The sequence below is a fragment of the Taurulus bubalis genome, assembly GCF_910589615.1.
Source record: "Taurulus bubalis genome assembly, chromosome: 9".
NCBI lineage: Eukaryota > Metazoa > Chordata > Actinopteri > Perciformes > Cottidae > Taurulus > Taurulus bubalis.
In genome coordinates, this window is record NC_136597.1 from 20,614,129 (window position 1) to 20,640,739 (window position 26,611).

General features: G+C 42.6%; 4 protein-coding genes across 4 annotated transcripts in view; 1 reads left to right on the plus strand and 3 right to left on the minus strand.

Annotated features, from left to right (window-relative positions):
- Window positions 1–9,981, minus strand: part of nell2a (neural EGFL like 2a) — a gene marked incomplete at both ends in the record, with an annotated part of 70,734 nt that extends 60,753 nt beyond the window's left edge. The window contains 3 exons of the mRNA XM_079223743.1: window positions 750–900; window positions 9,514–9,642; window positions 9,930–9,981. Coding sequence (XP_079079869.1) covers window positions 750–900; window positions 9,514–9,642; window positions 9,930–9,981 — 332 coding nt within the window. The remainder of the gene's footprint in view (window positions 1–749; window positions 901–9,513; window positions 9,643–9,929) is intronic.
- Window positions 9,982–17,567: 7,586 nt separating this feature from the next.
- On the plus strand, window positions 17,568–21,212 carry dbx2 (developing brain homeobox 2; the record flags this gene model as incomplete). Its single annotated transcript, XM_079223086.1, has 4 exons — window positions 17,568–17,838; window positions 18,741–18,824; window positions 20,717–20,901; window positions 21,021–21,212. The coding sequence occupies 4 exons, from the start codon at window positions 17,568–17,570 to the stop codon at window positions 21,210–21,212; spliced, it is 732 nt and encodes a 243-aa protein (XP_079079212.1).
- A 916-nt stretch (window positions 21,213–22,128) lies between these two features.
- LOC306741120 (prolactin-like) lies at window positions 22,129–23,300 on the minus strand (the record flags this gene model as incomplete). The annotated part of the gene is made up of 5 exons (XM_079223373.1): window positions 22,129–22,338; window positions 22,473–22,658; window positions 22,764–22,865; window positions 23,024–23,196; window positions 23,291–23,300. 5 exons carry the CDS (start codon window positions 23,298–23,300, stop codon window positions 22,129–22,131), a joined length of 681 nt encoding a protein of 226 aa, XP_079079499.1.
- Window positions 23,301–24,812: 1,512 nt separating this feature from the next.
- szl (sizzled) lies at window positions 24,813–26,045 on the minus strand (the record flags this gene model as incomplete). The annotated part of the gene is made up of 4 exons (XM_079223784.1): window positions 24,813–25,123; window positions 25,261–25,353; window positions 25,486–25,652; window positions 25,765–26,045. 4 exons carry the CDS (start codon window positions 26,043–26,045, stop codon window positions 24,813–24,815), a joined length of 852 nt encoding a protein of 283 aa, XP_079079910.1.
- Window positions 26,046–26,611: the final 566 nt, after the last annotated feature.

Below are 26,611 nucleotides of genomic sequence, written 5' to 3' on the forward strand. Positions count from 1 at the left end.
CTAATCGATTTATTCTCCCCCAACCATGCATGCACATTCATCCCGGCTCCATGAATGCAATGGCGATCATGTCTGACTTTGAATTAGTCCTTTCCATGTTTCCGAATGAAATCATGTGGCGCTGCTTTGTTGCATGCGAATGGCTGGGAAAGCTAATCAGCAGCGAGGAAAGTCATTAACATCCCTGCGAGCTCTCTTCTCAGGACTGACTTTAATGTACAAACTGTTCAATCAACGCATTATGTGGATTCAGATTGCCGTTCTGATCATCCAATGGCTCAGCTACCACTAACTAATGGAAAACATTAGCATGCTAACTGCAGATAGTGTCTCATCAGTTTTTGATCTGCAATTCCAGTCTCAATGTTTGGATCGTTGATGGACTGTGAATAATAAGTTGGCACACTGGGTGATTTGCTGTGTTTACTCGACTGGTGTGTAAAACATCTAAATACTGATGAAATACAAATATTCAGCTTTCAATCAACATATTACAGACTGCTGATAAGACGAAACAGGGGGTGGTACTAAATTTAGAAAACAACTTCAATTATGGTTTATCAGCAGGGCTTTTATAAGCAGCTATCTCACACTGCGAAGGTATCCACCTCAAAATTACTTCCTAGAATGCACGTTTTCAAAATGTATTTTCACATTGTATGCAACACTAACTTGTCAATTTGATTGCAGTACATTTCTGCAAGTAACACATGTGGTTATATTTTGAATGTATTTTGAGCTGATCATACCTGTGCTCAGAGTGATGAATGGAGAGGATGACTCCAGAGTTGAGGTGATCTTGTTTGAGGGTTGCCAGCACAGTAAACTCATTCTTGCCTCTCAGCTTCTGGACCATTTGCTCTGATACCTCAGCAGGAGCCATCACTTCCCTGGCAGACCCTAGGATGAAGACAGAAATATCAGATATTATGTAAATGGTTGCATTTATATGGCGCTTTTATCCTAAACGCTTTACAATTTGCCTCTCATTCAGCCATTCAAACACAGACACTTATAGATAGATGGGAGCGAGCCACCATTCAAGGTGCTGGCCTCACCGGCTGGAGCAATTTCAGGTTCCCCATGTGGAATGGTATAGGCCCTTTCATCGCTATATTCTGTACTATCATCTCTATTATTCACACCATTGAGAGCAAGTTCCTAATTGAGATGGGACTGACATTTTAGGGACGCAAGGAAACAGGAACATTTGCTGAACAGGACGAGAGACCGTTTGGCCAAAAGCTGTAAATATTTGATGTATTCACATAAACTCTTGACGAATTTTGAATTCATAAATGACAAATCAAGACTGAAGCCACTAAACCACTTGCAAAAAAAATCACATTACTCTTTTTTACAGGTTAGTCGACCATTTTGATCTCAAACCTGTTCTGATAAAAGGTTAATGTGACCTCACTTCTTAAAATAATGATGTGGAGATTTGTCTAATTAAGGCGTTGGGAAACTAGCGAGCCACTTTGAAGCTTTCAAGGCCAGGTCATTCAACTCGGAAAAAAAACTTGAATTTATCCACTTGATAAAATTCCTCAGATAACTTATTGCCACCAAATATTGTACCCCACATGTTAGCTTGTATCAGCTAATCCCCAAAAATCGTATCAGTGGATCAAAACTCTTTCTCGTTGGCTCGGTGTAGGACTACAGACATGAAGCGAAGGATTTAGGGAGAGGCAAGAAAGGCTGATGGTGCTGGTGTGGTGTTTTCTGTGTAGTTAGCTCGTAAGCTTCTGTTTGCATCAGTGTGCCTCCTTCCTCCTCTCCAACTCTACACAGACGTCTATGCTACTTTAATGGAGGCATCAATAAATGATGACATTTCTCAGAAGCAATCACATCAAAGAGTTCACTTCCAGCTACGGGATGCATGCAAGATGCCCTGGCACACTTAAGCGCTCCAGGAAGCTAGCAAGGCAGCTTTTCCTCAGTGTATTAAGATTACTTCCAGCTGGTGGGTAAGTAACCAATTAACACAATGCAATGTGAAAACAGCGAGCAATGTCATGATGGGGACTGGCACGCACAGTGTACTCATCGGTTATATAGGATACGATGTTTTCATACTTTCACTCTGAATCTATCGTGCTAGCATTAGCCATTACCCGATTGGAGGCTTTTAAGCCCATCAGGGACATATTTTGAGTAATTTCTCTCTAAACAGAAATGCTCACTGGATTAGAAGGCAATAGATGCATTGCCAGTGGAGTATGATTCCAGTGTCATTTGCTGAGGTGGGACAGATGGTCCAATGACTGCAACAGGAGTTCTGCCTCGCAATAATCTGCTGCCATCAACAGATCCCATTTAATAACCAAATGCATGTGACCACTGTTGACAATAATCTCAGAAATTATAGGAAATTCTTCTTCTTTTGATCCAAATGACTGAATTATAATCAAAGCTACAGTTTGTTGTCTTTTATTGAATTTAATAAAATGTCTTTGTAGAAAAATGCTCTATGCTGTTAGTCATTCTTGCAGATTTTGAAGCAAAGATTGAGCTCAAGTCAAACAGGATTTACAACATCCATGGCTATATGAGCTGGTCAGTCTATTGCCGCGCCATGTGTTGAACAGAAAGTACACTGATATCTCAATCTGGAGCGAGATTAGCACAGTGGGAGCAGGTGTCAGGGCGGGGTCCATTCTGAGAGGAGGTTGATAAAGCGGGGGGTGGGGGAGGATGGTGAGGACTGAGGAGCGTCTACCACTGGGCTGCTCCCAGCTTGGTGGCCATGAGCCTTTGATCTATGAGTGGATGACTCTTATCACCAGTCTTAATACTTGGAAGGGAATGAGGTTGCTTCAGATGGGACTTTGGGGAATTGGAGGGAGGAGCCATCTTCTCATTCAGATGGAGTGATGAGATCGGTCTGTGTAGGATTGCCTGTATGAGAAGCACAATGATCTCAACGCTGTTGACAGGCACTCAAAGGAGGAGTAAAACAGCTATGGCGGCAACATCTCTGCTATCCTAAAAACATTTATGAAAGAGCAGTAGATGGCTTTGTGCTGTGAGGAGAAAGCCAGGATTCTCTTCTGCCAAATCAATGTGGTCCTGCTGTGAGGCCTTTGGTCGATTATCTATTGGCAGGCGTCTGGATGGGGCAGCCACCTGCTCCTAACTACCACTCTGATGTGAGGTACAGACACAAAATAGCTTGAAAATGATGATCTAGCACATAAAATTCCAATCAGCACCTTTTTCAGCACAATAACACAGCTTTTGTCATCTATCCTAGTTGTTTACAGGCTATGCCGACCGGCTGATCGTGAGAAAACAGTTTTTGAGACATACAGCGTTTTATCAGCTGACTGGAGATCTCTAAAAGCCTTGGGCTCAGTAGCATCCCAAGCAAGCGTAGCTTTCAGCTATAGCCTAATCTTATCTCCTGGGTGCATTGTGCTTTAATGGTTACACTCAGGCCACGATTTCCATCCCTCGGCTTCATTCCTAATCTTAAACTGTCTAATGTGGTCTTATTTTGTTTGACCCCTCGTACCCACACAGCTGTAATCCCCTCACACTCCCATCGCTGCGTTCTCAGGGACGTACATTGGCAGCGCTGCACCAATCCATTGCTCACACAGTCAGCATTTAGAACAGGTGCCCTGCAGCACAGCTTGAGAGTCCAGATACACCCAGCTTTGCCACTATCCTTTTCTCGCACACTGCTTTCACTTCCACCTGTATTCACAGAAAGGTTTTTCTACTGGAACGCGGTAGAGTCCCGCTCCCACCCCCTTTCAAACAAAGCCAAAATCTATTTCTATTTTAATTGCGTTTTTGAATTCTAATCTAATTGTACTAACAACAGTAACACTGAAATTAGATAAGACGATCACAGACACTTTTCAATGCGAATAATGAGGACTTTCATTCTTTGGTCTCTAATGAATTGCCAGGACAAAATAACACCGCCTACCTCTTTGCAACAACTCTTCAACAACATTTTGCAAATAAGTCATCTCTCGACCAGTTAAGAGTGAGCCATGAGACGCACGACACACATAGAGACAAGAGGCGCCTGAAAAACACAGTGATACAATCATTTATCAGCAGTGATAAATAATGAACACATAGGGTCTATTTTCTTATTACCTAATGTTTTCTATTTGAAAAATGACAGAGCATATTTCAAACAACACATTTCATCTGCCGGCCTGAGTGCAGAGAGGGATATGCGTGGGAGATTTTAGGCAAGAGGATATCTCTCCAGAGGGATTAGAGTAATGATAAACTCTCCACCGGCAGCAAACTCCAAACCCTTCATTACTGTCAACACAGCGCACATACACAAACAGGTGTAGTAGGAAACACGGACAGACACACACAGACCCATTGCGGGCGCAAAGATATGCAAAAACATGGGCGAACACAAAGATGGATGCAGACACACAAGCGACTATCCCCGAAAGCTAGTAGTTCTTAGAGCTCCTGAATATTCCACCCCGCTCAGTCAATCTGCATTCGGCTGGCCATCTCCCCCCACCGTGTCTCCACTCTCCTGGAACAAATACAAAACCGAGCCAAGGGCACCTCCAGGACTGCTTTGGCCAGCAATTTCTCCCCAATTCTCAGATCGCCTCCCCAGTGACCGCCTGTCTGACATTCACACGTACACAGAGCTAATGACAGCCTTACAGCCACCCAACTGTATAACTGCCCTGGAGGGAAAGACATATCTCCATGGTCACCGGCGCTCCTGTGTGGAACATAGGATCAGGCTCGCCTCAGAAAGCAGCAAGCACAGCAGACTTTGACCACAGGGAGTTGGGGATAATGTCAGTCAACAGTTTGGGAAAGGTTGGGTAACTTTTTGGGGAAATGCAACAGAATATGCTGCAAAAAAAAGGACTGCAGCATATATGGAAGGAAGTGGTATTGAAAAATACCACCTGCCTTATCATTATTAACAAGATGAACATTTGATGTCTGTCAAAGCTCCACCATAAGAATACGGCAGATTGCTACACTATGTTGCCAAGAAAAAAAATCAATTATGATAGAAAATTCTTGAAACAATGAGCCTCCGCACTCTTTAAAGCCTCCTGTTTAGGTCTATCCTAAAACAGTACTATCGACCATACGAGCCCCAACGCAATGAAAGTAATTTTAATGTAAGAGATGAGAGGATCAAATGCAATTTTGAATTCTTCCTTCTGCGCAAAAATACTAAGCATTCAGCCTAAACTAATGTGAGACTACTTCAGTCAGACCCAATAAGTTGGGTATTTTTCAAAAGTGTCTTCTTTTTTTTAAAACCAAATTATCACTTTGTATTACAATCCCTCAGCTGCGGCTCAGCAAAGAGACTGAGGAGGCACATAGAGGGGATTTCATACTAAAAAAAGTCTGTAACTTTGGAAAACCCAACTGATTTGACTGATGCAGACTGCAGAAATGTTAGCTTCAGCTCAACTTTGGAATGATTTTTTACACAGAGCAAGGACTGTGGATTTCGTACATTGATATTGAAGGGATCTCTTTTCAATGTGGCCTGAAGCAACCAACGGTTCATTGATATAATGTGCATGTCAGTATTTTTTTCAGATAAACTTAAAAGAAAAGGAAACCTGTCCTTCAAGCTCTTTACCATCAGGGTGAAAATGGCTTAATATCCTATCACAAGGTTATTGAGATATCTCTGTTTTCAGATACTTATTCCTTAACTAAGCTGAATTGAAGAAACAATAGCTTCAAGCGGCTTTAATTTGAAATATACAAGAGTACCTGTGCTTATATCTAAGCAAAATTTGCTTAAATCTCCAATAATACTAGAAGTGAAAGTACATTTTCTCGTAATGGAGATTCCAACAACTCCTGTTGTTTTGGAGGGAGAGCTCTGAGAGGGAGTGGCATATCTCGGGTTTGGAGAATACAAACGTTAACGGAAAAGCTTTGTTACAAACTGGCGGCTAGGAAACGTAAAGCTGTGATCATTTCCAGGAAGGTATGTGGAACGACAACATTGAGTTATATTATGGGCAGCGTTTAGTGCTGTTTGTGGATCCAGTCAGAATATCTTCGGCTTCACTCTTTTTTAGTCACCCAATTTTATGGAGGGATGATACAAAAATCACTCAAGTGTTCGTAATCATTTTAATTGTTTAAAGGCCTAGATTGTTGTGCTAAAAACAAATCAGGCTGTTTGTGCCCATTTTACCCCATTAGCAGAGCTTTCATTCGCTCTGTGTCATTATTGACATGATACTAGCACATTTCTCTACATTTCATCGCGTTTCAAAGTGCATTGTGCAACAAACCGCAATGAGAGAAATGACACATAAAAATTAACATGGGAGATCTACTGTGTGATTCCTTTGGTGGCGGTGGCTCTTATTCAAAGCTTACAGCATAAAGAGAGCGTCAAAGTTTAGCATGATACACTGATCTCTTTTGTCACTGATAATTACCGTAGTGATTCCTGGATGGCAAATTCTCATTTTGCTTTCTTGTCCTTCCTTTGAATGTGGAGTTCGCTACAAAACAGCTCCCTCAGAATTCTGCTCAACACAATGCAGGACAAAGTAGTGGAGCTGCTCTCTGATAGAGACGCTTGAATTTGGCCCTCGACAGAACGAAGCCGCTCTCCCACCCATTAGATTACATCCCTCTAAACAGCCCAATACTCCAGTGTATTGTGTAGATAGATCACTAGCAAGTGCAGCCACATACAGTGGGAACACACTGTTACCATTCCTATGCAAACACTTTTTTATCTGTGACACTCACATGAATGCAGGATAACAAACTCGCATTCACACACAGTCCCCCTCCGTCTTCCTCCCTCCTTCACACACGTAGTGTTGCTGTATTATAAATGAGTCTCTTCCATCCTGTTACACTTCAGTGTCGCTGCATTCAGGGACATAATCACCACAACATACACAGAAGCACCTCACTGGCAGTGTTCAAACAGTCTTGAGCAGGAGTATGCCTCGGACGGGGTTGACACACACACACACACACACAGATACAATTACAGGGGAGTCCTGCTGAAAGGCTGCTTCCAGCAATCGTGCTGTTTGCACTTCGAATGAGTTTGGTCCGTGTGCGCTGGAAGCCGGAGAGGCAGACCGTGTTGGTGTATGTGTGTTGGGGGAAGGGAGGGCTCCTGGGTGTGGCCCCCCGTGCTGCTTTTTACAGAGACAGATAGATATCTGGATGTCGAGATATTAAAAACGGTGGGGGAAGTGCTAATGATGGTGGTGATTTAGTGGCGTGGCTGAGCTTCACCTGGCATCATGCAGGACGTAAGAGAAGCATAGCCCAGGGGCTTTTCTCCCTCTCGATTATGCCCGTCCCTGAGGTCCACCTCTGTTAATGCCATGCAATGTAGCGCTGACAGCTACCTACAAAAGCATCAGCAGGGTTGCGCTAAATAGCAACCCCCCCACTGCTCAATGCTCTTCTCTTTCTCAGACACAAAAAAACACACACACTGTGGCAGACAGTGCTACAAAGATATAGTGAACAGCAAATGTGAACACCACATTTGCTTATCCCCCATGCGTGCACATATACACGTTTCTTTACTGTGAACTACACTCTCCCCCTGCTTCTTCTCTTTCAGCTCTCAGCAGCTGCCCCTCCTCCTGCCTCCACCCAGCACCCAGAGATAACAGCCTTCCCTTCGGGGCAGGCGGGCAGGCAGGCAGTGGAGGGGACGGCCGTGGATGTGTTCTGCCTGCTATCTAATGAGCGCCGGAATGTCACCGAGGGCCTATCTGCTGGTCCCAGCCAGCCAAGCATCCGTACATGTGGAATCAGCACAGTCTATCAAACAGCTGGCAGACAGCTCTGCTCCGCGTTTCTCTTCTCTCCTTTCATTCTCTTTGTATCTCAGCCCTCTCTCTCTCTCTATCTCCCTCAATCTTTCTGCATCTTTACAGTATGTGCCTCTCCTTGTCTATTTTGGATCACAAGCAAGCAGCAGGGCCTGGGTCTGCTTTGCCGGTGCGCCTCTCCCTGCCTCCCCCTCACCCACCGCCGTTGACTTAACATAGACATCCCAAATGAAGGATGGAGGCGAGCTCTGCCATAAATAACGCGCCGCTTTCTCCGCCCTGGGTAACTAGCAAAGGTAATGCAGGGAAATAAGAGTGCGTAATGACGGCGAGGTGCCAGGCGTGATTTTTTTCATTCCCTGACAAAAGCCGTGGGAGCTTCTTTCTTTCACTGTCTTTGTTTGTGTCTCATTCTCTCCCTCTCTTCCTCCAAGTCTTCCTTGTAGTCTCTCTCTCCCTCCCTCTCGCTACCTGCTTGTGTCGAGCACTTCTGAGTGTTGTCTGCACAGAGGACTTCAAATGGGCTGCCTTCACAGAGGTGCTGGAGTTGCTGCTCCATGCAGAAGTGCTGCTGTCTCAGCGGCTGTGCGGGGAGATTAGAAGATATCAGGAACGAGGAGGGGAGAAGAGAAATGTCGACAAACGATTGTGGTGTTTCTCTCGTCTGTCCCAAAACAACATTGTTACTGTGGGACATGATGTGGTCGGTGTTGAGAGCCATACTTGTGAAGATTTGAACGCCTTTGGTTTTGCCACTGATCTTGGGAGCCAAAAGCAATTCCCTCTGTTGATACTTTTGGCTGGGTCGTGATAGACATCTCCATCCCCGTGATGGGGCTGTTAGCGGTCTCATTTCGATTGTAATGAGTCTGACATCAAAAATGATAAAGACGTAACACTGGCGAAACGGTGCGTATAAAAGTCAAATACGACCGCAGCTTTGACACCTCCATTTTCCACAGTGCCATTTACTAAATGCCATAGATAACATCATTAATTTAGCCTACGCACACACTGCCGCACAACTGACAACATGGACATCTGTGTCACTCATCCACCCATTCATTCATAGTTTGGGTACAGAGTGTCAGTGTTCAGACTGCTTTAACACTCCAGAAGATCCCCAATGGGTACATTCTAGCGAGGGGCCCATTCACTCGCAACATACATCTCCGTGAACACGGGGTTTTGTCCCTGCCTAATCTGATTATGCTAAATCTGTCTATGATTCTTTGCGTGATTCACCCATCTCTCCCCCTCTGCTCGCCCCGCTCACCCCACTTTTTCATGTAGACCTAACATTGCCTATTGTTCAGGCAGGTGGCAGTCTGAGGGCCCCCAAAGCTAAGTCCCATTAAGAAGACCGCAAATCCATCGCATGCTGCTGCTGATAGTCTCCTGCACAGTTGTGATACGGACAGTTAAGAATCAAATACAAGCATAAGGGCGACAGTATTATCAGATAATCTGAGATTTTCCAACGAGGCACCCCACTGGAGGAGCTGATCTGTGGTTTAAATGGGCTCCATCCTGTTTGGCTTACAAGTTGTCTCAACAAAATGGGAAAAGGACAGTGGTGTTTATGACAACCACTTTTCATTAAAAAAGCACTTCGGACAGCTTTGCTTCACATGCGTCTGGACACATTTCATCTTCCATCTCCGGACACAAATACAGGGAGTGTGTGTGTGTGTTACTGTACCTTGGAAGTGGAAAGCTCTCGACTCGCTGTGAAAGCCCTGGACCTGAGTAACTCCATCAAAGCCTTCTCCAAGCGTTAGTTCATCAAACACGCTGATGCGCAGGGCAGGGTCGACCCCATAGCCTACAACTATTTAGCACACACACAAAAACAAGAGTGTCATTGTTGTTAGCGGGCAAGGACACCTGTGATGCTGTAAAGACACATCAACCTGCTGGTGTCAGGAGAAGAGATGGGAGGTTACTGTACTATGTGCAAGCTGCTAGATCAAGTAGGTCTGATTATTTATGTGAAGCACAGCTGGCAAATTATCTTTACAAAATACAGAATTGCATTATCTGTATCTTATCTTGTCGTCTACATGTTGCAAGAGAAAAATCAGTGTTACTGAAATCAGTGACAGCCCTGTGTCCTACCTGAGGAGGCGCAAAATATGCCAAGAACCAGAAATAGCTGTGATAATCCCATGGTGAATGTATACAAAAAAAAAGAAAATTAGTCCATGTTTTGTCCACTTCCGAGAGACAAGTGTTGTTCAATCAACATGCGAATGACGTGTCACCCTCGCGCAGAAGGCTATTACCAATCCCCAATGCTGAGCGGAGGCATCATCACAACTTTAGATGCCCAAATGATGCAACGGCAACACAAAAATGAGCAAATCCGGATAGAAGAAGAACAAGGGCAACAGCGTACAAATTACTCCATGTAACGCAAGGTTTGCGCCATCGGCACCGTCAGCGGCACAGGTGGCTAAAAGAGAGGGATGCACAAAGCGACCTGCCGCTGCCTCACCAGCTGAACAGACGCTCCTACAGCAGCGTGAATGGGAGCTGCGGCCGCTGAGGGAGGAGTGGAGAGAGAGAAAGGGAGGAGGGAGGGAGGGATGGAGGGAGAGCCGTCGAGGAGTGAAGAGAGAAAGAAGGAAGGACAATGAAGCCCCCTTGTGGCCTGAGAAGAAAAAAGTCTTGATGAATCCAAATCAGGGCCACTCGTATTGATTGCAACCACGCCTGTTGGTTGCCAAATGTCTCTCCAGTGCCCCTCAATCGCTGATGGTGAAGAATGATTGTCCTACGATCATTGCCTGGAAACAACTGTGTGATTTAGCATAATTAAAACAGAGACAGCGGAGAGTTCGTTCATTCCAGGTAAATGCCAAACTAGTGTACAGTTCACAGGTCGGCAGTAGAGCAGACCACCGTGGTGAACGAGGTTTTATTTCAATGGATGGATGTTATCTGGTTAAATAAAGGTTAGATTAATACATACAATAATGCAATCTGTCGACAGGGAAGCATATAATACAACATATATGAATAATTAAGTTTCCAATCATATTTGATGAGAAAACAACTTTTACTTTGATTTAAATCAAGGGGTTATTTGATGAAATGCATGCAGAAATCTCAGGACAGCAAACATAACAAACTGGAATAACCATCAGTCAAATACAAAGCTTTTTCCCGTAGTAACATTGCTATAATTTATAAGGATGTTGAAGGGACCTAGAGAATAACACTTTCACATACTTTGCAAATTTGTTTAAAATGTGAAATATGTATCTATAACATAATATTCATGACAATATTTCAAGTTAAAAATAGGAGATACAACATTCAGACTTATAGACATGGCATACTGTGTGACACCGCAGGAAAATCCCCAGATCACAGTGCCTCCACAAGGCTCTCAACATAATGACGACTGAGCGGGCGGCTCGCAGCTAACAGTGCTAACAGTGCTAACAGTGCCGACAGAGGCATTCGTGAGCTAGCCAGTGGAGCACACTCGTGTGCACAAACATGGACAAAAAGGCATGACCGGCCAGCTACTTAAACAAAGCACAGAGAAACTCACATTAACACACACACACACACAGAGAGGGAGAGCTCAGGTATAGCCATGCAATTATTAATACCAGGTAAACACTGTGAGCTCTGTCAATCGAAATTGAAATGCTCTCAGTGTTCTTGTACCTTGCATGCTTTAAATATTGTATAGAAAAACTTGAAAATAAACCAGTTTGCATATCTTGGTTTTGTTTTTAATGAAAGAATAAACTTTACAGAGGGAAACATTGTCAGTACTGGAGTCAGCAGAAAGAGCACCGGGCGCCTGTGAAGAATATAATGAAATGATGTCTGTGCCTGAGTCTGACCTTGGTTTTTAAAAAAAATCAAAACTTCATGATTTAATGGTGCTCAATCCTATTTTATGCTCCAGGAGTACGGTCTTCAAGGAGGCCCCTGACAGTAATGCTACCCAGAGTTGAGTCGTATGGTGCTTTCTTGAGTGCATAAATAGACTGCAAAGCGGCTAATGAAGGGGACATGGGATGGGAGTCATTGTACAGTTGTCAGGAATTGACCAACAAGATTGTTTTATTTGGATAGAGCACACAGTTATCCTTGGTCAAATGAGGTTGCAGCAATATGTGTATCTTTATGATATACGCCTCATACACAAGCGTGATGTTCAGTGCAATATAAATAAATAAAATATAAGCATTTCATTTCACTCGTATACTTTCTCTTGCGATACTACATGTCCACTTTCAAAGTCAGAGGATATAAAATGGCCCAGAAGTGCTGGAGTTCATGAATGGTTGTTCCAGTTTGACGTAGAAGGCCTCATACTCCTCTTTCGTATCTGTCCTCATACACAGAGGATGACTGAGAGAATACCAACTGTCTCAAAGAATTAGGTGTACGAGTGAGCCATATATGCTACGGTCAGAGTTATGACCTCCCGTAAACTGCTGTTCTTTCATTTTGTTAAGTTGTCCAGTAAAGTTGAAGTTTGGCTTTTTGGCAGGTGGTATGAAAATGTGTGCTTGGCTATCTGTGTGACTCAGCCTTGTTAATGCCGTTCCATAGAGCGCAGATGCTTTGTGCTTTGAATATTTCTTAATGAGCTTTGCATCTTCTTCATCCATGGAACCAATTGTGAAACGTGACCATTTATCAGCAGCCATGCCATGCTAGTGATGTTGTTGTTTTTTTTAAAGAGGAAGAGAAACAGTTGCATTTCCCTTGAATGCTAATCAATTTCCTGCCAGATGGACATGGACAGCCTTCTCGTAACGGCCTGTTCAGAGGCGATCCCAAGTCCACAACAAACCCCGGCCAATCCCGGGATCGCTGGGAAAGTGTTTTGTTGGCTGTGCTCGTCTGTTGAATCGGAGGCCAGCAGATACGATTATAGGGACAGCTCTAGATCCTGTGTGGTGCTTAACTCCATCCCAAGGACTCCAGATTAACACCAACTCATTTGTCATATCAATCCTCCCTTCCCCTTCAATCCAATTTTCACTAATGCCAATAACATGTTTTGCTTTAATTATGATTCATGTAAAACTGATGTGCTTTGACAAATAGGCCCTTGCCTGTGTCACTCACACAGCCTGTTCATAGGTCCACGGTGTGCAGCTAATGGGTGGCTGTTGTCATTAAAAAACAAAGGCAGGCAATGGCTCTGCAGCGGCACAGAGTATCACATCTGCTGCACGAGAGGGCCCCCAATCCTCTATTCATTATTAATAATACTATATTCCTTCTGGGTACAGGCACAGGAAATGCAATTACTTTCTAATGCCCACAAGTTGTCATTTCCTAAAGTGCCATCAGAAGAAAAAAAAAGCGCCATTAAAGCACTGGAGCCAGCCAAGAATGAAAAGTGATAAATGTACATAATGCGAACACGTGCCTACTTTCCTGCTATGAACACACACACACACACACACACACACACACACACACACACACACACACACACACAAGTTAGTTAGCAGAGCAGAAGTCCGTATTCTAAAAGATCCAGATGGGTGATACATTATCTCTCAGAGGCTTATTCGCTGTGGCCATGAAAGCACGATATAGACATACTAATGCCATATACAAAATGGAATTGCTGTGCCAGGATTGAAATGATCTGCAGAAAAACTGTCCCTATTGTTCCTGCAGGGCACTCCTGGGATACGTTTGTTGCATAATTGACCTTGCCTGTCTTTCAAATCAGACAATTAAGAATCATATTAAAAGCTACACGCTCTAATGATTCATTATATCTGTCTGCTCGTGTTTAATATTCATTCTCACCATTTGGACGCGTTATGATGACTTTAGAAAGAAAAGTTTGACAACCGAGAGTCCCCACATTCAACAACTGACAACATCACGATTCAATGTTAAGCATGTGCTTACACCCTCCGAGGCAAATTTGTCATTTGTGATTTTGGGCTACATAAAATAAAATAAATTGAATTGAATGTAAGTTGATGTCACTACGCAGATACAAGTTGTATATAACTTTGTGTTGTCACTGGAAGACTGCAAAATAAACCTGCAACAATACAATAAGTGTAATACCCTGAAACAACAACATGGTTAGCAATATAAAGAACTACAAAAAATAAGTGTGGGCAAATTAAAACAACTATAGTATTAAAGATTTCCTGGAACATTATAAAACAAATTTGCATTCACGTCAATGAAAAACAGATGGTTTTCCTTCTCTTGGTGCCACCTTGTGTTCATGGTGGTGCATTGCAGCGACAACATCAGCGTGTAGCAATACTGAGGTACAACAGATAGTGTCGCCCTTGGACCATGCCGGGGCTAAATACTTAATGACCTCAGATATGGGCAACACAAAGTAACTGCAGGAGCAAGGTAGAGGATGAATATAAAAATGAATATACTTTGTACTGCAGGGCCTCCCTCAAAGGTTAAACTATGTGTTTGTCAAAGGGTTTATCTGTAGCCTGATGTAATGTCATCAAGCCTGGAATACATGAATACCAGAATTGATGAATGCCGATGAAGAGAAAAGGGTGAAACTTGATTCACTTAATATTGCAATATTAGGGCTATATGTCTTGATAATGAAGTCAATTCATTCTTAAAATAAAACATGTTCAATCAATTATTTCTTTCAATGTAAAGAATGAACTGTGGTCAAGGACAATGGATGACGTTTTCAATCTATTTTCTTTTAGTCAATGAGCATTGTCCCTAACAAGTAAATGACTTAACATGCTCCAGAGATCATATGCGGATGCATATTTGAGTTTTTCTTAACTTTTCCCTCACACTACCCCCCCATGTGAGTGAGAGGGCAGGCTTACGTCATTGTTTTGCCAAAGCTCCATTTTCTCCACACACAAAAAGACCAAGCAGGCATATTAACATGTATCCACTTTGGGTCGAGTCATGGAAAGGCTCCCCCTGCCCTGAAGCAGAAAAACACCAGATTAGCGAGGACAGAGCTAAAAAGATGTTTATTAAATGTTACCGGCTTAATATGGACTCTAAATCGAAGCATGGCTATACGTATGTTGATCTTTTATAGACTGCCCACGCAGTGCAGTTGCTCAACACAGCCACTCCCATTGCCCCTGGATCCTATTGTGAATGTGTGCAGTGAGCTGGCTCATTGGGCCCTCATGGTGAATGGCCAGCAGCCATTCACTCGGCATACAGAAGCTCATTAGAACTCTATAGACACACAATTGTGAGGCTCACATTAGAAACTTCCTCCTCTGAGGCACAGACACCGCACACAAAGTGCCAGTTTGCTGCTAAGCTAAGCGCATTGTCTTCCTGATTCATAGAGCTTGGCCCTCCATTCACGATATTAAGTTCGAGTGGTGGAATATCAATTGCGTGTGCAATGGGCCGGTATCTTTTTAAGAGCTTTAGTGGGGTTAAAAAAGAGAGAAAGGGGATCTCAGCCGGTCTGCAGAGTGCTAGCTTTCAACAGGGCTATTGTGAGGATTCTGAATGAAGGGACCCCTGTTTTTTTTCCCTCCATTTCTAAAAAGAGATGGACATCAAATAAATTCACATGAACTTGCTTCAGGGTGTTTCCAAGACCTACTGTTTAAGAATAGCCTAATTATACCTCCCTCTCCCGGAGAGCTCTATTGGAATCTGGCTAATTACGAAGTGGTGAATCTTAATGATGATACGCTCTTAGCGATGGCTTTTAAAATGTGCACAGAAGTCGTGTGAGATTGGTTCTACCTAAAATGTCCATGATCACAGAGAAATGCATGGTTCTAACGGGAATAAATCATGCTTTCAGGAGCGCCGTTACTTTTCAGGAGCACTCGTAAAACAACTTTTAGAACTGCTGCACATTCTTATTTGTTGCCGAAAGGCTAATTAAAGTGGAAAAAGAAAGTGAGATCGTAAGAATAAACTAAACACATATATTTCCAATGTTATCGCATAAAACATACCTTGACCACAATCAGGGTCCTTTTCAAAGTGTAAATGAATACAGTTAATAAAAGCACAGCGAGCTGCCAGAGGAGTTCCCTTCTGTTTTCTCTCTGTCACATAAACAAATGACTCTCCACCAGACAAAAAGCCGTGGGGGACTATCACAGCCACTGGTCCATGTGGAGCATGTCAACACACACTCGCTACACAAAAGTAGATAGTGCACAGACTTGCTAACACTCATCATGTGACAGAGCGCTATGCCTTCTCCACCAGTCTGAGGAATAAAACCTCAAATTTGATTACAAGCAACCTTTGGCTCCCTGGCCATCACACAATAGGCCGAGCTGTCTGGGCCAATTTCCATGCTCAGCATGAGGTATCTACACGCGCAGACTGGAGCTCCCTGCCACACACAAACACACACACACACACATCCCCCCACCCACCCCTCCGACCAGTGTGGATATGCCTGTTTACTGTGCCTAAACTCCGGGTCTGTCGCCCCTCTTGTTGGACTTCCTAATGCTGAGGTTCATTAGTTGCAGTGTGAAAGGTTACACAAGCCTCTCATTGGACGTGTTTGTACCAAAACATCACTACATGCATGTTTGTCCATTTGTGTGACCATCTTTTTTCTTCTTTTTACAGTTGCAACCTTCAAATGTGTAGAATATGCCTCAACAATACTGACAACTGGTACTGAATAAATAGTTAGGTGACTGAGTCTGAAGCCTGTGGAGCTACATGGATCTCTCAATGCTGACCGAGACAGAATCCCATGAGCTATCATACCCCTCTGTAAATGTAAAATACGTTAATAAGTTTTGTCTGACTGGCAAGTACAAACTCACCTAAAAGTGGAAGACGTAACGGTTTGGAATGTTGTCTTTCATCTTTAAACAGATGAGGTCAATGACATGGTGTTTTGGCTGTATGATGCAATATTAAAATAACTCTGTCATGTTAGAGAAACATTGCTCTTTCAGACACAATGTCAAAATATCTGAATTGCGTCCACTTGTTGAAAATATTCATAACTTTCTTTTTAATGATTTTAGAATAAAAGTAAAATCAGAGTTGTGATGGAACTATTGATATAATTCCTATTATTGCAATTGGAAAAAAGCCCACCAAATTGATTTTGAAATTAAAATGTAATTCACAAAGATAATTCAGTAATCAATCAAGGCAACGTAAGGTAACATTTCTATGCTTTCTTTTAATGAGCTTCTTGCACTTTTGCTCATCTTTGAGGTGAAAATGACTTAAAATGTGATTACATTACTTTGTCAACCCATATTTATTCCCGCTAAGGTGGTCTGTTTTTTTAGATCATTTTACAATCAAGAAAACCCTCACTGAGCAATGTTTCTGAAATGAAACAGAAAAAAAAGCACATTGCAAATGAACTGCTCAGGGGTTTGAATGAGGCACAATGGGAGGCTGGAGAAAAGAGAAAACTATTTACTACTGGAGAAGACTGTTTGGTGCATGTTAAACTTTGGCCAGCAGTTCATTGTCTCTGGTGTCTATCATTTAATAGGCTAGTTGACATAATGAATGAGCCAGACCCACCTTCTGCCACTCCAGAAAGGCCCCAGCCTTATCTGAATTGAGAAGAACATTAGAGCCTCTCGGCCAATCACGACACAGCCCTGTAGCAAAGTGCAGGCCCGAAAGAGGAAGAGCAGAGAACTTTTGTTTTCCTCAGAGTTTAATGAAGTTGGCCTGGTCACTCAAGAAGGGATTAAAGGAGAATTTAGTGTCACTGAGCTGTGACTGCTGAAGAGGGAACTCAAGTGTTCGGGTCACTGTGTGAACAGGATGGTCTCAGTTCAGAGCTGCACCAGGAGGAATATGGCTGGCTCTCCTCCTGCTTTACCCGGCTTCGGGAACTCTGGAAAGAGTTTTCTTATTGACAATCTGCTGCAGTCACAGACACCTTCAGTCCGTCCGGAAGGGCCGGCAGGTGGACACCTGAGACGAGCGCCGTGTGAACGTCCGAGGAGAATCTGGGGCTGTGAGCATGGAGCCTATCAAAGCCAGGCCCACAGTCAGGGGAAAGAGTTAGTAGGACCGCTTTTGCCACACTCAGGTAAACTGATTTTGTATGAAAGCAGAATTAAAAAAAAGAAAATCAAAGATTATATTGTCATGGAATTTAAATGTTACAGTGTGTCGTAAAGCAAGCGATTTTATTTCTTCTTCATGACCCGTTATATTTATGTAAAGGATAAATATTGTTATTTTTTTAATAAATATCGTTTAATATATTCTTAATTTTTAGCCTTGAAATTATTCATCGGTTTAACATTTAATTTATAGATTATATGTTACTTTTTAAGAGATGTTACTGTTAATTGAATCCCTGCTTTGATTTTGCAAATGTTCCCAGCACATGTTGCTTTGTACTACCAAAGTAAAGAACAACGAAAAAGGCCAGGTTTATTACTTAAATTATGAACTATACTTGGAATGTTAATTTAGGGGGTTATAATAATTTATATGCTTGATGGGGAAGGCTCACTCACTAATGAAATTTAACTTTTGAAATAATTGGTTCCTTCAAAATTAAACAATTGATGACATTGAATACAAACAAAATACAAAACATTTAATAAGTCATATTAAAAATATATATATAATGACCGCAAAGATTAGATAAATTAAATTACTATAAACCTGTGCAAACTTTACAATTATATGCAATTTATAATTATAGCGTGTTCATTAATAGAGCCCAATTATGCTACAAACAATTTCCTTTGGTTTTCAAATCAAATACATCTAGATACATAAGAACATAGTTAAATCTGGATGCATCAGCTAAATATTAGCACTGCTGTAAAGATATAGATTACAAAAAATTGACAAAATAGGACTTCAAATGCCTTCAGAAGATGGCGATGATCCAGGTATTGTTCCTTGTTTATTGCACCTGTCACACCTGTTTTTTAACACATGCCCATATCTGACTGTTCCTGTCTCTCTTTGCAGGTGTACTGAGCAGTGTTTTCCTGCGGGGCCCACCGTATCTGCTGGCATGCTGCGGTGGGTCCAGCCCCCCTCCTGTCTTCTCCAGTGAGTGTTTTATGCCTCATCAGCAATGCCTCAGCTACTTTCAAAGCATTAGCAGCAGGGTCTCCCATGCTTTCCACAGCTAATTACTGATGCAATGCCAAAGAGCTAATTCTCCGTTCAACTCTGCACGGCTCTATTCATAAACATTCACGGCAGTTTAGGATGGGAAAGAGGGGTGGGTTGCGAGGCTTTTCAGAGTCCCCGGGGCCCCCTATTTTGTACTTGCAAAAACACACTTTTACTCGCGCAAATATGCAGAGCAAATAAACATCTGTCTTCTGTCATACTAGGGTTATAATTACCAGGTGTGAATTCCTACTGCATACTAAGTTTACCACTCCCTCAGCATTAATATGTTTGGTTGTGAATCCCGATAGCTTCAAGTTACATTTTCAGGCCGCAAGAAATTTGAAAACATCCAGAAAACCTGTAATTGCACATACAAAATGTTTTGAAATGTTTAAGTTCATATAACTTGAGTACTAATGTTGTATCACACTCAAATTAATTAAGACGCACAGCTGTCTTATTTTGATACTATCCCACAGCACGTGTAACTTCTAACTAATAACTTCCAATAACCTTGGAAGTTATTAGTTTCCGCAATCTAGGATGCTCGTCAAATGTTGTGGAAAAATAGCACAAATCAGAAAACATATCATCCCCTCATCCCACAGGTCCCTGGAGTCCTCTTAGTAGGTTGACACTTTCCCACAGTGCCCAGCAACGCAACAATGCCAAGTCTGGCCGTGACCAATTGGCACTTTCACTCCACCATCCACACGCGACCTCACTGCAATTTTTCACTGCAGCAATGAACTCCGCTAAGCACAAAAAACTCGCTCATTTCTCTACAGAAGAGGGCTGGTCCCGGAACATCCCCCGGCCATTGTGTGGCTAAAGAGCTTGGTCCTCAAACCCCCCTCTTTTCTCCTGTCCTTCAACTCTCATTCCTACCCATTGGAGACTCCTTGACTAGGACATAAAGCATTCAATGAAAGTGACTTTTATAGACTTTTTCGAGCTCATCTTCTCATACAAACTGGCTTCATACCTGCAAGTGAAAAGATTTAGTGTTGGGCCACTGAGCCATCGAGTAATGGCATTTCCATTGAACGGCTCTATTGTTGGTGTCCCGCAGGGCTCTATGGTTGGCCCACTAGGGTAGACACACACGTTGCCCAGGAATGACCTGGTAATCAGCTATTTAAGTGAAAGCCATTGAGTCCCAATAGAGAAGTGAGAAGCATGTCCAAACCTGTTATGTGCTCCCTAGAGGTGGTCTATGTGCAGATTTGTCGTACAGATTAAAAAGGCAACTTTGAATAGATCGGATCAATTGTTCCACTTGACTTTTGTTGTGCCTGCACCTGTGAATGAAGTACCGTGGGATTGCTCCTCACAGTTCACTAAATTCCTTTTTTCTCAGTTGAAGTGGCTTTCCATTCTCTTTAGTCACCCCCAGTTTGTTAAATTGGACAAATAGAAAAAGAGGAATCAAAAGTGAGTGATAAAGCAAGTGTGATGAAAAGAGGCATGATCCAGGGTTGAAAAGGTAGGAAATGTGGGATGGTTGGTAAAGTGTGCATATTGATTGTGGACAGAATTGGATGTTGTGCCATTTAAATCAAGATTGTCTCCATCTTGAAACACTTGGGAAAATTATCCACAGCGAGGTGAGCCAATAATGGGCTGCTTCATCTAAAATTCAGTTCACACAAGCTCTGTATTCCCCTGGCCAATGCTTGTACCCTCATTTCAATGAAGTTACACTTTATTTCCCCCAGTCCACCAATCATAGCTACTCATCAATGACCCATACCCACTGATCTTGATATATAGCAGCTGGGGTCAACACACTGACATTAATATATGTTTTTTTTATGTTTCAGAGGGAGCAAATATTCAAATGTGGTCTGCTGATATAAGTCCTAAGTCCCGCAGAGGGATCCTGAGGAGGGCTGTGTTCTCTGAAGAACAACGGAAAGAGCTGGAGAGAACTTTTCGGAGACAGAAATACATCAGCAAGACAGACCGGAACAAGCTGGCAGCTGATCTCAGTCTCAAGGAGTCTCAGGTAATTACCTCATTTTTGCTTGATTAATCTCTAATCCTAAAAGACCGTAAACAGGTAAAAAGATCGGTGTACATCTTTAGCCATCTTGATAACCATTTACCATCCTCCTGACGCTTTAGGTAAAGATCTGGTTCCAGAACCGCCGAATGAAGTGGAGGAACTGTAAGGAAAAGGAAGTTCATAACACTCGCTCCCCAATGGATGAGCTCATGGCCCAAGGTCTTGCTCAGGAGGAGGAAGAACCATCGCAGAAACACTCTGACTCAAAGAATGAGAGATCACCACCACAGAAGAGCGCCTGGGATACATGAGAGATAGTAATGAGTGGAAAGTAAACCAATGACTCTCAAATCCACAAAAACCTGTAAAAAAAAAAAAGGCTACTGGAGGAGGGAGGGCTACTGTGAAGACTAACATTGATAATATTCATTTTTTAATGAATGTAATTGTCTTGTCCCATCATAATTATTATACGGTTCAACTGGTGTGTCAATCATCTTATTCCGTTTCACCGGCTTCAGGAAGCAATTTATTGGTTATTACACCGAAAAGTCTTTCCAGGAAAAATGTCCACTGTAATTGTAATCAGTTAAATGCACATGAGTCACTTCCTTTCATGCATTTACATACCAGACTTTTTATTTTTATTTTGGTCAGCTTTATAGTAATGCTCTGCTCATAATCCAAAAGTGAAGTCAAATCATTTGGTATATTTTGTAAATATGTTTTTTCTTTTTTTTTGCATGAGCATGAACACATAGATCAACTGTAAATAAAGTGTTTCAGTGAATCCTGATTCCCACTTTGATTATTCCTACTGTGTTGGGCTCCCGAGAACTAAACCATTTTCATGTGATTGAAAACACTATAATATATATATATATATATATATATATATATATATATATATATATATATATATATATATATATATATATATATATATGTATATATATATAGCTTGTGTTCCCCTTTAACAAAAAGATTACCCGAAACTATAAAGGTTTACTTCATTTTTTTATTCATATTTAATGCTTAATGCTCAAAGCAAGAATATTTTTTGTATCACCTATCACAATAATACTGCAAGAGTGACGGACAATCCTCGACAGTAAAAGCACACATTACATCTAAGTAACAATACGTGTAGTTGAAAGCAAACAATAAACAGACATTTCTATTCAGACAAATTTAAAGATACTACACTAGACCGCTTCTCCATCACTATTAACAGTCCAGTCCAGGAAGGGTGGTGCATTTCAGGATACGGAGATAATTATTTACTTTGTTGGAGTCTCTGCGGAAGCAGTAGAGGAGGTCATGATGGTCCATTGAGTTGAGTTCTCCTTGTTTGTGGAAGGAGAAGGCAGAAGAATGGACCAGACTCCCAGGAGAGACATAACCCACAGTGTTACCAAGCACTCCCAACCGCTTCATCTGGGGTTAAACAGAGGCAACATTGAGGTTACATCATTTAATATTTTAGTATGTGACAGATAGAAACCAAGAGTTAATTTACAATCAATAACAATCACCGTTAGATATGACCACACAACAAAGTGGATTGCTACCTTTTCAGCCATTATTGCTACTCCCTCCCTCAGATCATGCACCATGCCACTGATCTCCAGTGCCTTGTTGGAGCTGTAGTGGTTGAAGTCTTGATTCTGATCCTGAGACATGCTCCGGTGGAGTTGAGACAGGGGGTCACCCCAAGCCCCAAGCAGCCTCAGGATCACCTCTGTCAATTGTTCTCTCTGCACATGAAAGAGTCGCTTCAATAACGAGGCGGTAAAGTACAACTTTATGAATCTCTGACAGGATGCAGTGACATCGCTAATATTAGAAACATGAATGCTCACCCCTAGCCTTTGTGCATTCTCCTTGTCGCCTGGTGTCAGTATGCCATGTGTGTGGCACCTTCGCTTTCCTATGAGGTTCTTCATGGGAAAGAAAAATTGCTCCTGCAATTCGGACAAACACACATATCACGTGTAGTGATATCAGGGCTTTGAAAAATAGCCGACACGAACAACGGTGATTGATGGTGGGTGAATGGCGGTCCAAAGGTTGATGGATGGTGATGGATGATCGATGTCAGAGTTGAAATAAAAGAACTCACAAATTCAGAGTGCAGATCACTGGAGATGCCGTGCATTCTTGCAGACTGTTGTATGACCCTGTCGAAGAGATCAACCAGGGAAGGAGCATGGCATCCAGTCTGCCCATAGGCACAGATCGGGGCAGCGACAACCCTTGTGGAAAGCTCCAGGTACAACAGAACAGCAAACAAAGCTGAGGGGGGAGGGGAAGGTGTAGTCATTCAAAACCATAGCACTACATTTAAATAAAATCTTTGAGTATTAAATTCATCATTGTGCCAGCTTACCCTGTTTCATGGTTCTTTTCCTGCGGTGGAGGACCAGATGATGAGTAGAGCTCTTTTCCCACCAGAGCTACTACTGCGGAAGATAACTACTGTGATGACGTTGATGATTAAACAAATCCGTGGTTAACAATGTGATTCTTCTCTTTCTACGTCACGTGCTTCGCTTCGGTAACTACTCAATGGAGCTCAGACAAAGCGAATCCAGGCGGAAAAGGGACTACGAATTATAAATTGGCTTAATTCATTCATTTAATTATAATATTTGTTAATGGCGTACAAGATAAAAACTTGTATTTCCAAATGTGCAATAAGAAAAAAAATTAAGAAATTTAAAAAAAAACTACAAAAACAGATGCAGGATCCACCAGGCTGCCCACACTCAACCTAAGGTTGATATAACTGATCTATATAATACAAAGTATGATAAATAAAATCAATACAAACTCATACATTTGAGATAATTTTATATTATATAATATTCAAATCTTTCAAAGCATTCAGCCCTTTCACATTTATTATAAACTACAAGACATAATCTGTCAGGAGCACTACATAAAGATGAATAGAATCATAAAAGTATAGAATTGGCCCACTGTTCAACGACCTGAGCTAGAGCGGTTCAGCCCGGTGGTGAAAACAAGGCTATTGTAATGTAAAGTGAGTGATTTGTCTTCTCATTAGCGCTACATCGTACGCTAGAGACCACAGGTCATCTACAGAGAATTAATCATTCTACAGTTGTCTTCTACAGAGCCACTTTCCATATCATGCCAGGACTAATATATAAATGCAATGCACAATATTAATATTATTAAGTTAAGTTTCCAAGCAAAAAAGGGGTAAAATCCTCAAATGAATGCGTGCATGTATTATTTTTATATCGCGTTGCACATCATCTCTGAGCCCTTTTTTAATACTTGCAATGAAAAATGGGGCTTGTCACTATAATAGAGAACCAGTGCTCTGCTTCTCCATTAGTGTGCCACCTTGTGGAGGAATAAGTGATCAGTAAAGAGGGCCACATATTTAGAGGACCCTCTCACTCTCATGACTCTATAAAGAACCCCATTGTTGCCACGGGACGATAAAGGGCTAAGCAGTACGGTCAACACAATTGTTACTGATAAAACATTACACATACAACGGTATAGTTTTGTAACATTTTATTGTCATCTTTTACCACATACACATAAAAAGGATTTAATAAATACAGCAATATCCTTAAAGAAAATAGAATCTACAATAGATTTACATTAATTAATACTATGTACAGGTTTTAGTGCGTTCTATTACTGTGTGCTGTCAGAGCAGGGATGAGCTAGTGAGCTGCAGAGGGAGGCAAAGGGTGCTGATGTCTGTTCTTCGACCCATTTGGCGAGGCTTCACAAACTCTCACCAACACCCAATGCCCGAGAAACTCTCCATCTTGTCTTAAATCGTACGTGTTTTAAGTGGGGAATCAAATAACAAAGTTAAAACACAGATTCAGAGCTCCAGTTTTTACATGCGAGCGTCAATCCATTCAACACCTGTGGTGCTTCCACTTGCGAGTGGCCACTGCGATGTTTGCATCTTTTTTGTGCCAAGGGAAGAGACGGGTGAGAGCAAGGGTACCGTCGGGCTGTACAGAACCGGTCAGCACGTAGAGCTGTGAGCGTCCGGGGCGCACCAGGACGTTGGCACAGCGAAGGTTGATGAGCAGCCACTGCTGGAGGAGGTGCTGCGTGTCGTAAGGCAGGAGAGGTCCCTGGCGGATGAACTCAACTCGGCCCTCAATTTTGTACTCTGGCTCACACACGGGTAGGCGACGGCGATGAAGCTTGGCAGTCACAGCTGAGGAGAAGAGAAAAATAGGAATTAATCCTCTGGTTTTGGAAAATTACACACTGTTATAATGAACAAAAACATGCCCGTACATACAGCATGCACGTCAACAAACCGCAGTGTAGTGAAAGAATTCGGAAACTTACCAAAGTCATGCTGGCAAAAACTATCCAGGACTGTTTTCATTGCAGGAGCCTCTTCCACAGACGGGCAGTTTTGGCAAGCGGGTTTGGGTAAGTCTGCGATAACAAATGAACAGTAATTATAGGAAATCTAAAAGAGCGAGCACTTGGTAGGTCATTCTTCTAATGGAATGAAAAGGCAGTAAAGTGAAATAGAGTTCTAATAATGAGTCTGTGGTCCATGCATACCTTTGGTAAAGTGGTTGAACTTTGTGTGGTGAGAAAGGCACATGTCTTCCCCAGTGGGGAAGCGGTCACAATCAAGCGCCTCGGGCCATTGCTGACCCTGGCAGGCGAGCATCGGGGCACAGCTGTCCCTCACTGCCACACACAGACTACGGCATGGTTGAATAAATCTGGAGGAGAGAATAACAAAATAAAAATGTTACACAGTGAATGCAAAATGACTGCAATAATGATAGAGTATTTCACAGGAAATAAACAAACAAAAGAACAAGATCTCCTTACGTGTCGAGACAGACGGGGGCAATGAGGGAGCAGAGGAAGGCCTGGGTTTGAGGGTGGCAGCCAGTCTCCAACAGAGGCCTCCAGTCCTCTGAACGTGGCACCACTTCCCTTTCCAGGTCGGTGTGACCCAAGAAGTTCGGCAGCCGCATCTCAGAGTATCCGACGTCTTTGCAGACTTTCATCTGGTCGGGGATGGCGACGCAGCGAGTGGACTGGCCCATGTCGAACGCCATTGAAGGACGCGCCATGGTCAGGAGAGCCGCGGTGAAGAACACAGCCATGCCGAAGAAAATCCAGAGAGTCCACGAGGTAGATGGATGAGATTTTTACTGAGGTTGCTGCTCGTCAGAAGTCTCTTCTGTCCTTGAATGGCTTTGTAGCTGCTGTGGTTTGCTTTATATAGAGCAAGGTCAGCCAGCCCCATCAGCCTGCAAGTCTGTTATCAACTACCTATCAAAGACGCAGAGACGATGCGTTTGGAGACAACGGCTTGTTTTGTGATGACTGCAGACGGGGGGTAATAAGCAGTTGGAGAGGGTGTGTGTGTGTGTGTGTGTGTGTGTGTGTGTGTGTGTGTGTGAGGGGGAGTAAGGAGGGGGCACAATGGGCAATCACTGCCCAGCTTTCACTGACTGAAGCCCCGTCACAGAATCTGCTTCATTTGCTTTTATAGGTCCAGGAGGTAGAAAACCAGCGTGAACACCTCATGGAAAAGAAGTTTAAAAAGGCTTAGTCTTCAAATACCAATATGCTGTTACTTGGCAGACACTCTTTGCAGTGTTTGCAATAGGGAATCAGCTACCTCAAAAGTGAATGTTATTTTGACCACTCCCAATAACGTATTTGC